Raw genomic sequence first — 12,769 nt, 5'->3', positions numbered from 1 at the left:
TCAAGACAACAGGGCAGAATTCTTCAGTCTTTCCGAGTGACCAAATCACCCTGAATCTGCGTTTACTAACATGCATAAATATGACTTATTGTTCAGTCTAGCAAACCAATAAATTACATGCTCTTGTGCGTCTATCATTGGAGGTACAGTTTTTTGTAACCATGGTCATGGGAAGGAAAAAGTCATATCATCGTGTTAGTAAATATTATGTTGTCTACCATTTGTACTGTATATTAGGCAGAGAAAAGCTCTTTTAAATGTGCCTGTATAAACAAAACAAAATGACCAGAGATTTTCTAGAATATACAAAGGAAGAAACTGTAGCTGATTGTGAGGGGGGCTTGTCAGATGGAGGGAATAGCAATGTGATGTATCATATTAGAATGATTTTCTTAAGCAGCTGTTGTTTACATGCCAACTGTACTACCAAGCTGTCATTCAAAACCGAAATTTCTACATCAGTACATGCGATACGCATTTTGTTCAAAAAAATGTATACTGGCCATTGTTTCATCATCACTAAAACAAGCCATGGTAAGAAAAAAAAGGGGGGGACATAGATACAAACACATGAATGATATCATATCGAACATGGTAGTCAGCCCTGAAACTGTACCTTTTTTTAAACGCGGCAAGCGAAATATATATTCACCTAAACTGCTTATTAAAAAAAGATACAATTTCCATTAATAGTAGCCTCTGTTCTATGTCATAGACAACAACCAAAAAAAATTGCTTTATCATTTAATCTATCTTTCGATTTTTTGTTTGTGTTCTACATCATGGGGCTGGTAAACGCTTGTTTAGGTCACCTAGGATGGTAAATGTCGAATACATATTGGATCAGCTGAGCTTAATATGAACCCTTAGGTACAAGTTACTATTTCGGAAGGCTTTTTTTTTACAAAAATATATATTTCGGAAGGCTATCTCCGGTCTTCTTTATAAAAATCAAAACAAATAGTTACAGATCTCAGTACTCGATCCTTTTCTCTCCTTCATATAAAATAGTGTTACCAATATATACAGGGTATGACAAGTAGTAAATATATCAAGTTATGCAGTTAACTTGATTGGACAAGGTCTGCATTTGTTAAATGACGACATGCTCGCTTTCTTTTTCCATGACCATTCTCTGTTTGAATGGCTTTTCAAAAAATGTGAAACGTTTAACGGAAAGGACAACTACCCGAAGTCATACAGAATAAGCTGGTTATTGGACGCGCACGGTCATTGTTGTACTATGTTCCCAATTGTCATGGAGAGACATGATCATTTTGTTGTATACATATTCATATAGAACATGGCGGAGTAGAGAATGGCAACCAAAGAATCAAAATACTTGGTCTTACTTGGCCATTGTCAATACGAATCTATGCCACTTTAGTTTGAATAGCATGTCAAGGTAACACACGCCTATGTATTCGGAATTCATTACGCCGTAGAAGAGTAGTTTGTGAGTCGCATTTTAGAGATTAGTTTGACTCAAAAAAGGAAACTTTATTGAAAACAAATTAGTTGAAAAAAAAAAGATTTCTTTACAGAACAAGATCAATAATAGAATGTATTTTATTCAGAACAACTACGCGCAAAAGTAGCCAAGTTTCCCTGGCGAGACAGATAAACGTCATAAAATTTTATAAAGCGGATTGTATATCGTAGAAGACCTTTGACAGGTCGTTTCATAGTATCTTGGACCATTCAACGTTCTGTGAAAGCAAATTGCCATTGGCAGAAGCTCAGTATTTTAGCTGTTTTATTCTTACCAAGTTGACAAATCAATGCTGCAAACGTAAGACAATAGGAGGCAAATCCAGAACGCTACCGATTACTCGATGCGAACATACGCTCAAATGAACACAGCCATCATCGCTTTAGACACTGGGCTATATGTCGCAAAGAAATAGTTACCTTCATAGGAACCTTTAATAGGTGTTGTCGTTGGGCTTTTCTTGTACTGCAATGACTTTTATTCATATCAATCATGTTGCTTTAGAACAAAACAAGTGGGAAAAGATGAACTTCTTTAAAATATAACTATCCAATTGACGGTGGAACCATTGTATGTGTTCCCACATGACGATTCTGTAAAAAATAAAAAAAATAAAAAAAACTTGTTTTTTTTCAATTGATTTCACGATACACAAACCCATGATTTTTTCAAAAAAACAAATAAAAAGGCCAATCGACATGTCATATTTTCTCTTTCTCTTTTTCTCTACTTGTACCATGTCTTTATCCCATATTGTGTTTGCCTCTCGACGTATATTTAAGCGACTCAATAATAAAAATAAAACGTCATTTTTGTCGTTGCCCATCAACAAATCATTCATATCTCTACACCGTCGTTCAAGAAGAAATAGCACTTTATCATGTACAGCGCACTTAGTGGAATACACAGCAGACGAACTATTTGAACTCGCTCAAGATCATTTGTTTGGAAGAAATAGACCTAAAGATGAAACAGTAGCAGTTCTTTGTTTAAAAGACGCAGCCATTAGTCACGATCATGCTGGAGCTCAGGCAATCCTTGGATTTTGTTATGAATTTGGCATAGGTACTCTATCAAACTTCCAACTTGCCGAACACTATTATACCATGTCCATCAAGACAGCTTTGCAACACCAAGATCGATTTGATCGTTTTTCAGAAGCAACACTTGTTGGTGTCATTCGACTTGCATTTCTAAGGAAATATGGACGTCCCGGTGTGCGCATCAATCGAGTAGAAGCGGAGTATTGGGAAACCAAGATCAACCAGCGCGGCCCTGATGCAATATCATGGCTACAACGCGCTGCACAAGTTTATCAATGCTCAGCGAGTCAGTACTGTCTAGGTGTCTGTTATCATGATGGTATTGCTGTAGCCAAGAGTCCAACAGAAGCATTTCAATGGTACAAATCAAGCGCAGAACAAGGCAACAGCCGCGGTCAAGGCATTTTAGGGTTCTGTTACTGTGAAGGCTTTGGTGTGGCCAAGTCAGAAAAAACAGCATTAGAGTGGTACCGTCGCGCTGCTGAAAAAGGTGAAACAGTGGCTATTTATAACATGGGCTATTGCTACGAAGATGGTATTGGTGTTGAAAAAGATCATGTTGAGGCTGTTAAATGGTACACACTCGCTGCGGAACAAGGTAATGCATTTGCTCAAAATTCATTGGGCTATTGCTATGAAGACGGTGTCGGTGTACCACAAGATAAAGTGACAGCGGCCATTTGGTACCGTCGATCTGCTGAACAAGGCTATCCATGGGCAGAATGTAATCTTGGTTATTGCTTTCAAAACGGGATTGGCGTTGAAAAAAACGCGGCTCTAGGTGCCTATTGGTACGGCCAAGCTGCTCGGCAAGGTCATGCACGCGCTCAACATAATCTTGGATTTTGCTATCAGAACGGCATTGGTGTTACAAAAAACCTGAAATTGGCTGTTGTGTGGTACACAAAGTCTGCTCAACAAGGGAATATTTTTGCATTTCATTCACTGGGTTATTGCTATCAGAATGGTTTAGGTGTTGAAAAAGATCAGCGCGAGTCTGTTTATTGGTATTTTAAGAGTGCTGAACTTAACCATGCTCCTGCTCAACTGTCGCTTGGTTTCTGTTTCCGCAATGGAATGGGTGTTGAAAAGAACGAAGCAGAAGCAGTCAAATGGTTTCGTCGATCTGCTTTACAAGGCAACCCATTAGCACAAAATTCACTCGGTTTTTGCTACGAAGAAGGACTTGGTATCAGTAAAGACCTAAAGGCCGCTGTCTATTGGTATGCCAAGGCTGCTAAACAAGGCAACCCATGGGCACAATGTAATTTGGCATTCTTGTATGCAAATGGTACCGGCCTACCAAAGAACAGTTCGAAGGCAGTCTATTGGTATCGAAAAGCAGCCGCTCAAAATCATGCTCGTGCCCTTGACAAGTTAGGTCTTCATTTGCAGTCTGGTATTGGTGTCAATCAAGACTTGGAATTAGCTTTTGAATTGTTTCTACGCGCTGCTGAACAAGATCATGTGTCTGCCCAATACCATTTAGCCAATTGCTATGAAAAAGGTTTAGGCACTTCGCTTGATCTAAGGCAAGCCACTGTTTGGTTTGAAAGGGCAGCTATAGGTAAGCTCTTATTATCAATTAAGACTTTTTTTTTCTTACATTTATTTAGCTGGTTGCCGAAATTCATATGAAAGATTGAGAAGACTGTTGGTGCGTGTCTGCTTGACTTCTTCCAATGCCAGGAATGAGGATGATTTGATGTATTCTGGTTTTGTCTGTGGACATGCTGCACCTGCTGCTTAAAAAAAATTACTTGTATACCCTTTCTCTTTTGTCTGCATAATAAATAATAGATTTTTCTGTTCCTGCATAAAATAAAGTGACCTTCGTCATCGTTGACAGTCATTGATCTGAGTCAAAATTCAAAAATTCTCTCTCTCTTTTTCTATTCTACCTTCCTTCTATCATGTATCTCCCTTCAGAGATTATTAAAGAAGTAGGTAGTTACTTGACTTTAGCAGACAAAGGATCGTGTATACGTGTCTGCTATGATTGGTATGGGCTTTTTTTAGAATCATTATATACCAAAGTCCATGTTTCCACTCGACACCAGTTCAGATTGTTTTATCGTACTATTCAAGCCTCTGCTCATATTGACGATCCACTAGGAATCCATGTTAAAGAACTTACTTTCGAATACAAAGACAACCCTCCTGTTGGTCTGACCCGCGACGAATTTGAAAGCCTTCCATCTTTATTTCAGAATCTGGAATCACTCGAGTTCGATCCTCGACTTTGGCACTATATGAGATACTCTGATAGATTTAACGCATTTAAACATATTCGACATTTACCTACTTTTACTCGAACCAGTATATTTCAGCCACTCATTACCCCTTCATACGACAATCATTGTTGGGCAACACAACTCACCTATCTTTCATTGGACGGATCAGTGTTGGAGTATTTGATCAACAATAACCTCATTATATCCATATGGACACGTATTCCTAAACTTGAAGAGTTAATTATTCACGGCACAAACTATACTTCATTAAACGTGAAGATGATTATGGCTTTGGGAGCACAATTGCCTCGACTGAAACACCTTACGCTGGGCTGCGTCACATTGCCACTTGAAGAAACAGACATGAGTTCCACCACAACATTCCCATTGTTTACTTCAGCAGTATCACTTCGACTTGATGATGTTCACCTAAAGAACTGGCGCATGATTACATTTCTCAGTCTTGCATTTTACCATGTAGAATCATTGGATTTTGATATGACATTTGACTGGTTTTACAATGAAAATGTGACAATTGAACTGTATGAACAGAGTATGGATGCCTGTATGGGATTTGCACAACTATGTATCTTTTTAAAGAGAATCAGGTTTAGAAGGATCAGTACGTCTGTATTTCCTTTTCCTTATGACACTTTTTTTCAAGAGATTGAAGATATTCATGCAGAGAAAGTGAAGGTGGAAATGACAGACTATGCTTGGTGGTCGACTATTGATCCAGCAGCCTCATTTAAAGCAGTGACAACACAAACAGGGCTATTAGCTAAAGCAAACCTAAAGTGGTCATGGTCTGGTAAAAAGACAGATACAGGCTTATTCAAGAGTCTTCAATACTGCCCAAATCTAACGGAGCTCGAATTAGAGTGCGATGTACCTTTAAAACACGGTTTAAGACTGGATTTACTCTTAGATCACTGTCAGCAACTGGGCACACTTTGTATATCCAACGCATTTGTTACGACATACAAGAAAATTGAAAAATCAAATGAACGAAAATACAGACTCAAAAACCTCAGGCTGAAAGAAGCGGTGCTGGGTGATCATCTAATGGACTATATCGCACAGAGTTGTCCTAATCTAGATCAGCTATGGATCAATCAGTGTGTGCAAGAAAAACCAAGAAGATCGTCTTTTTTTGTCATTCGTATGCCAGATCATCGATTTCAATCTATTCAGCTCAACGCACTCTATCTAAATCCGGGAGGGTCTGAACAAAAAGCGCATGTCAACATGACCATTTTGTCATTTTACGAATCAACGAGATACACCAACCAAATCGAAAGACGAAGAAAAGCAGACGAGGAAGAAAGAAAAAAGAAGAAAGATACAGTATTACCAGCACCTGAAATGTGGCGATTTTATCATGTGCATAAATCAAATTCAACAAATGAAAAACACAACAAACAACTTAGAAGATTAAGTACAGAAGAAGCAGCCAGGATTGCTAACTTTGAAATGACAGATAAGAAATGGAAAGCTGTCAAAAATGCGCCAAAAAGAAAGCAATATATTGAAAGACAGCTGTGGGAGAAGGACATACAGTTTGGTGCAGTTCTTTTGCTTGTTAAATCTGTGGATAAGCTTGAATTTAATGAATTAAAGGTTTAATCATTGATTGTACATTTAAGTCGCGGTTATCTAAACTTCCCACGCTTTTTTTTCTCTTCTATATATTTTGTTATTTTTATTCCCTTTTTTTTTTCTTTATTCTTTTCTTTATCTCTTTCAATATGCTTTCATTGAAAAAAGTGGTTCAATCCTCTTCTTCTTTAATTGTAAATATCAGCATAAATTAAGTTACGATGTTAAAAACATTATTTCGAATAGCGCCGAGGTTATGCAGCAACAGCTCAACAAGTAAATGATGGGATTCAACAAGGCGTTGCTTACTCTAAATTATTAAAGAGAGATCCCGAAGAAGCATTTCGCTCACCTGAACTTGCTCATATGAGTGCATCCGATAGTAAGCATAAAAAAATTAATAGAAATACTAAAAAAAGTTTATGTAGTTGAGACAAAAAGAATGAACTTGTTTCAAGCTGTCAATGATGCCATGTCTATTGCACTCACTACAGATGATAAAGCAGGTAAATCTCTTTTACCGCTTATTGTTGATTTGTTGACTCTTTGATTTAGTTGTGTTTGGTGAAGATGTTTCTTTTGGTGGTGTATTCAGAGCTACGTCAGGATTAGCTGAACAATTTGGACGTGATCGCGTATTCAACACCCCTTTGACAGAACAAGGAATTGCAGGTTTTGCTGTTGGTATGGCATCTGTTGGACACACTGCCATTGCAGAGATTCAATTTGCAGATTATATCTTTCCTGCTTTTGATCAGGTAAAGTCTTTTTATCTTCTCTTCATTGAGACTCATCTTTTTTTTTAAAAAAACAGTTAGTAAATGAAGCTGCCAAATACAGATATCGTTCTGGTAATCAATTTAATGTTGGCGGACTCACGATTCGTTCTCCTTCTTCTGCTGTTGGTCATGGTGGTCATTACCATTCTCAAAGCCCTGAAGCCTTCTTCACACATTGTCCTGGATTAAAGGTAAATTTTTTTCTCACAATACGACACCTGTTTTCTCACGGTAATGGTTGTACCTAGATTGTTACACCCAGAAGTCCGATTCAAGCAAAAGGTTTGCTTCTAGCTTCTATTCGTGATAGAAATCCAGTTATCTTCTTTGAACCCAAGATTCTTTATAGAGCTGCCGTTGAAGAAGTCCCAGTTGGTGACTATGAACTGCCTTTGGGAAAAGCTGAAGTAATTAAGAAGGGTACGGATGTCACTGTGATCGGATATGGTTCTCAGATTTACACGTTGGAAAATGCGATACAGTTGGCTGAAAAGAAGATGCCCGGCCTAAGTTGTGAATTGATTGACTTGCGTACCATCTTGCCTTGGGATGTAGAAACAGTGGTAGAATCTGTAAAGAAGACAGGTCGATTGGTAATTGCCCACGAAGCTCCTAAGACAGCTGGTGTAGGTGCCGAAATTGCTTCGACTGTTATGGAACATTGCTTCTTAAACTTGGAAGCACCCATCCAACGAGTGTGTGGTTGGGATACACCATTTCCTTTAGTGTTTGAGAAATTCTACATGCCAAGCATGATTAGATGCTTTGATGCTATTAAAAAAGTTACAGAGTATTAGAATAAAAAAAAAAAGAGAGAATATTTGAACTTGAGAGACAAACCAAAACCTGCTTCTTCTATCAAGCTTTGATCTTGTTGATCAGGAATAAGAATGGCATTTGGACATCATATGGTTTAACGTGCTCAAAGCAGATTACATGATCTCTATGCAATTCTTGCGTTTTGGAGTTAGTTATCTCAATGTGGTGCTCATCACTCGCAATCATTTTTATTTAATTCAATTGATTCTGATGTCGTTGATAGACCGATAAGCGATAGTTGTAGCGATAGGTCCAACTTCAAATATAAAACATACGAACAATGTAATTGAAACAACAATTGACTTCAAAAAGTTGATAAAATAAAGATACGACGACAAAAAGTCAAAAATAATTGCAGACTGTGAGATTCGAACTCACGCCTCTTGCGAGACCGCAACTTGAGTGCGGCGCCTTAGACCAACTCGGCCAAATCTGCTGATGTTATTTGTCAAATTGATATTTTCTTAAGGTTTGTGTTCAATAGTACAGGTCAGGTGACGATAGAATATTTTCTAGCCAATGATATTACTGGGAAAATATTCTAGAAGGCAGTGACGTCTGTGTTTTGATAAAGTAAGTCTTAAGATCTTTTATTATTTTTATATTTTTATATTACCTGTGTTTTGATAAAGTAAGTCTTAAGATGAAGAACTTACATCTATCAACAACACAGTATTTATATCTTTTCTATTCATACTAAAATATGTATTCTAAATCAAATAAAGAAGGAAGTAATTATATACTTCGTGTTGATTGATCCTTGCTTCTTGACGAATACGACAACAGCTTGGCTTTCGCTAAAGGCAATTTCCTTATACGAATCAAGTTCAGCTTTGACTTCTTTCTTCTATTGTTGGTTATCTGAGGTTTAAACCTTTTCTTGTTTGGTTTATACATATACGGAAGGTTATATTCAACCTCGATTGGCTGTCTTTGTTCAGAAACGCTATTATCCGCGACATATTGACGTATGTTTATTTTGGTTGTGTCGCTTTTGGGTACTCTATTTTTCTGATTTTCTCAAGAGACTGCTATTTAAGATAAGTAATGGTGTATATGTTCTGTTGGTTGGTTTTGCTGGCTGTCGTTTGCTATTTGTTTGGTCAATATCCCTTAAGAATTGGTCGAGTTATAGTCGTTACAAGTTTGGTCCAATGGTAGCTCAAGATCTTCGGGCGAATCAGATTGCTTGTTGTGATGGTGAGTTTTCGAAGAGTTTGGCGCAGGGTGTCTGTAGCAATGCTGGATGAATTTGTTTTTCCGCTCTATTGTGTTCTTTATTCATTTCATATTTTCTTTATACTCAATGGGTTATGCCATACAATTGTACTGTATGTGTTAGTTCCATTTCGTATTCTTTGTTTGACACTTGTTTTTGTTTGTTTTGATAGCCAATTGACTTTCTACTTTTCTTATATTTTTCTTTATATTTTATTATTATTATTATTATTATTTATTTCGTTTGGTATTTTCATGTCTCTGATGTTAGCTATTTTGGTTTCTGTACTCAGTAGCGGACTTGTCAAGAATGGTACAAGATCAAGAAATTCCATTCGAATTATTGTTGAAATCCCTAGGTGCATTGGTACTATTGGTGTTGTTGAAATTGTTTTATTTAAATCTCATTTGTAAAAAAAGGTTAAAAAGGAAGTGATTTACTTCAAATAAACTACATCGAATCTTTTCTTTCGGTTATATTTTTTATAACAACTTTATTTTACTACCTTCAAATTCTATCTTTGAAGCTTACTAGTACCTAAAATCTTAAATCTATTCTTGTTCCTCTTGTTGTAATTGATAGTCTTTACAGTCTTCTATCTCCCTTTGTCTTATTTGGTTCTATATATATTTCTAGTCAAAGGTAAACATACAGGAGGGATAAAGCGTTGTCATTATTTGTCGTAACAAAAAGAAGATTCAAGCCGAACCCAAAGCCAAGAAGGTCACATGACATCTCGAAGGTCCAAGAAGGTTCTAGAATGTAAGACTCTAGAAGGTTCCTCATAGCAAGTCATATGATTACTAATCTCGGATTAGTAATCATAGTTCCTGAACCTTCTACGACTTTCTTATTTTCTAATTAGACATTTCTATTGTACCTCATAAAATGTATTGTGATGATCTGACATTAAATAAGTCTTCATTTACATACTAAAATACATCATAATCAATTTACATCAGAAATAGACATAAAAGAACCTCTTGTACTGAATAAGACAATGGATCTTTTAATAGATCAAGACTTATAACCGAAATCCATAATTTATATTATTTAATTAATTTAAAGTAGTCTATGATAATAGAGACTCAGTCATTTGCATGAACTCTACTACTACTTACTCCGACATCTCTTCATGTATAAATATGCTAGAATAATTTATAATCAAAAAGAACAATAAAATTGTATAGAACAGTCTCAAAGTATCTACCTTTGTCTCTATATCATCTTATTATATAACTCTATTATCAAAACATCACATGTATAAATATAAACATAACATACAATGAAATAAAGGAGTCAATCATCGCTTTACTATTAATCTTTTATTATAAGAATACTATTGGTTGTTCCAACGTCGAGACGACATATTTGTCAAGTTGATATTTCTTTAAGGTTTGTATCCAATAATACAGGTCAGGTGACAATAGAATATTTTCTAGCCAATGATATTACTGGGAAAATATTCTAGAAGGCAGTGACGTCTGTGTTTTGATATTATAAGTCTTTGATCTTTTTTTATTTCTTTGTTATATGTTACCTGTGTTTTGATATTATAAGTCTTTGATAAGTAACTTATAATCATCAACAACACGGTATTTATATCTTTTCTATTCTATACTAAAATATCTATTCTATCACTAATAAAGCAGGAAGTAATTATATCCTTCAACTTGATTGATTACTTCTTTTTCGACGAATGCCACGCGAGCTTGGCGTCTCCTAAAGGCAACTTCCTTAAGCGTAATAGATTCAGTCTAACCTTCTTTCTTTTCTTGTTTGATATTTGAGGTTTAAACCTTTTTTTGTTTGATCTATACATATAGGGAAGGTTATATTCAATCTCGATTGGCTGTTGGCGGTCGGAAGTACTAATATCTGCGACATTACCCCCCTCCTGGCTTGAAGTTCGTCTCTGAACTACGGGCGATAAACCAGAAGAAGACGCAACGACAGGACGACAAGTAGACGCGTTTCGCGATTCATTGATGTTGTGAACATATATGAATTCATATGCATAGATCAATACATGATGATCATGGCAAAAAACCAGATCACATCTATGGCAATTGCAATGGATCTATAGTCACTGACATTCACTCATTCTACTAGAAGTACTACATCATCCTCATAGACAGAGACTATAAACCTATTGACTCTGTTATTATTAATGGCCCTTATAAAGTGACAGTTAGAGCTGACAAATACATTAGCATTGGCATTTAACAAATATGTAATAGTTTATTCAAGTTCAGGTCAGATCATGTACTATTGGCTGAGCTGACAACTTCCTCTAAAGGCATTTCTCTTAATTGCTCCTGATCTAACAAATCAATCCGTAGTCAAGAAGCTAACCCAAAACAATATTTTGACCGAGAAGAAAAAGTATAAATACCTTGACATTTTATAGCAATTGAAAGATAACATTTTTCTTGGAGAAATAAAAACCTATACAAGTTCTAACGGACTTTCTCTGTGTTCTTACCTTTTCTCTTATTGAATATCTACTCTCTCTTCATCTCACAACAATTGAAAACAGGTGGGAATTCTTGAACAGTATGGTCATCAGAATCGTCTAAATCATCGACATCGATATCAAAATTGAATTCTGATTCAGGGAGATCCCAAGGGTGAACAGGCACATCTTCTTGAGCATCAACGAATACTTCACTGTCAGCAGAAGGCAACGTACTAGAGTCAATCGAGTTGTCGTAGTTAGGTACAAAGCTCGTAAGTATAGAGGTATCAGTGGTTTGATCTGGAAGGGCTAACGAGGGCAATATAGGAGAAGACGAGTGAGAAGGTACGGTTACGGTTGTGGGATTTGCAACAGGTTGTATTTCATCAGATTCTATGATAGTGGTATTGGGCTGTTCTGTTTCCACAGGATCGATATTATCAACATGATGACTGATAATCACATCATTACCAGAAGAGAGAGCAACACGCGAATCGTCAGTAGGTTCAGTTGGACGATCAGTGGGCATGATCGGAGCACTGTTTGTATCTTCAGAAGCCAGAGTTGGAGCTAGTACGGGCGAGTCATCTTGATCAGTATCATTTGAGGTAGGCATGAGTGAATTATTTGATGCATCTTCCGTGACTAACTCGTTATCAACAATTGTAGGAGGAATTGAGGGCACAACGGCAGCTCGTCCGATGTTTGTCATGACCTGTCGCCATTCTTGTCTAGCTATTAAAGGATCATACCAAGGTGTAGATGTTGTATGGCCATTTGCTATGCGCAATCGATCCACATGTACCAACGATTTCAAAGGCTCTCCTGCTAAAGTCTGTAGTTTGTATGTACCAAAGTCCGGAAAAGTCTGAACAACAATGTAGGGACCTTTGTATTGTGGTTCGAGACCATATCGTCCTTCGTGAGTGAGCATGACTTTATCACCGACTTCAAAAGTCACCTTCTTGATTTGTGAATCCCATTTGTCTTTGTCTTTTTCGGCCATGGCTTTCATGCGGAATTCAGCAGCTGCACGGTGTTGTCCGAGATCAGCCAATTCTCTTGAAGTGATATCAGCTACTGTTCGCTCATCTTCAAATGTTTTCTTATCAATATACGGCACAAG

The 12,769-nt window shown here is 36.9% G+C and overlaps 4 protein-coding genes and 1 non-coding gene across 5 annotated transcripts; 3 read left to right on the top strand and 2 right to left on the bottom strand.

Annotated features, from left to right (window-relative positions):
• The first annotated feature begins 2,142 nt into the window (after positions 1–2,142).
• Positions 2,143–4,448, top strand: B0P05DRAFT_559034 (uncharacterized protein). The gene is made up of 2 exons (XM_051580208.1): positions 2,143–4,102; positions 4,152–4,448. Exons 1-2 carry the CDS (start codon positions 2,152–2,154, stop codon positions 4,283–4,285), a joined length of 2,085 nt encoding a protein of 694 aa, XP_051430749.1. The 5' UTR covers positions 2,143–2,151; the 3' UTR covers positions 4,286–4,448.
• B0P05DRAFT_559033 (uncharacterized protein) lies at positions 4,433–6,414 on the top strand. The gene has a single exon (XM_051580207.1). It carries the CDS (start codon positions 4,449–4,451, stop codon positions 6,393–6,395), a length of 1,947 nt encoding a protein of 648 aa, XP_051430748.1. The 5' UTR covers positions 4,433–4,448; the 3' UTR covers positions 6,396–6,414.
• A 103-nt stretch (positions 6,415–6,517) lies between these two features.
• On the top strand, positions 6,518–7,944 carry B0P05DRAFT_574984 (thiamine diphosphate-binding protein; the record flags this gene model as incomplete). The annotated part of the gene is made up of 6 exons (XM_051581615.1): positions 6,518–6,562; positions 6,615–6,750; positions 6,797–6,874; positions 6,924–7,126; positions 7,183–7,338; positions 7,396–7,944. The coding sequence occupies 6 exons, from the start codon at positions 6,518–6,520 to the stop codon at positions 7,942–7,944; spliced, it is 1,167 nt and encodes a 388-aa protein (XP_051430747.1).
• Positions 7,945–8,319: 375 nt separating this feature from the next.
• Positions 8,320–8,402, bottom strand: B0P05DRAFT_t102. Its single transcript has one exon. It is a non-coding gene; the product is annotated as a tRNA-Leu (tRNA).
• Positions 8,403–11,400: 2,998 nt separating this feature from the next.
• On the bottom strand, positions 11,401–12,390 carry B0P05DRAFT_275610 (uncharacterized protein). The gene is made up of 2 exons (XM_051573413.1): positions 11,581–12,390; positions 11,401–11,508 (listed from the first exon to the last, which is right to left on the bottom strand). Exon 1 carries the CDS (start codon positions 12,353–12,355, stop codon positions 11,690–11,692), a length of 666 nt encoding a protein of 221 aa, XP_051430746.1. The 5' UTR covers positions 12,356–12,390; the 3' UTR covers positions 11,401–11,508; positions 11,581–11,689.
• Positions 12,391–12,769: the final 379 nt, after the last annotated feature.

The sequence above is a fragment of the Gilbertella persicaria genome (assembly GCF_025201335.1).
Source record: "Gilbertella persicaria strain CBS 190.32 chromosome Unknown B0P05scaffold_53, whole genome shotgun sequence".
NCBI classification, from domain to species: Eukaryota; Fungi; Mucoromycota; class Mucoromycetes; order Mucorales; family Choanephoraceae; genus Gilbertella; species Gilbertella persicaria.
This window is presented reverse-complemented; position numbering and strand designations above follow the sequence as displayed.

Coding starts and splice junctions, on each gene's coding strand:
- B0P05DRAFT_559034 (XM_051580208.1), top strand. CDS start 2,152: ATGATTTTTTCAAAAAAACAAATAAAAAGGCCAATCGACATGTCATAT. Junction 4,103..4,151: donor GTTTGAAAGGGCAGCTATAG/GTAAGCTCTTAT, acceptor ACATTTATTTAG/CTGGTTGCCGAAATTCATAT.
- B0P05DRAFT_559033 (XM_051580207.1), top strand. CDS start 4,449: ATGTATCTCCCTTCAGAGATTATTAAAGAAGTAGGTAGTTACTTGACT.
- B0P05DRAFT_275610 (XM_051573413.1), bottom strand. CDS start 12,355: ATGACAAACATCGGACGAGCTGCCGTTGTGCCCTCAATTCCTCCTACA.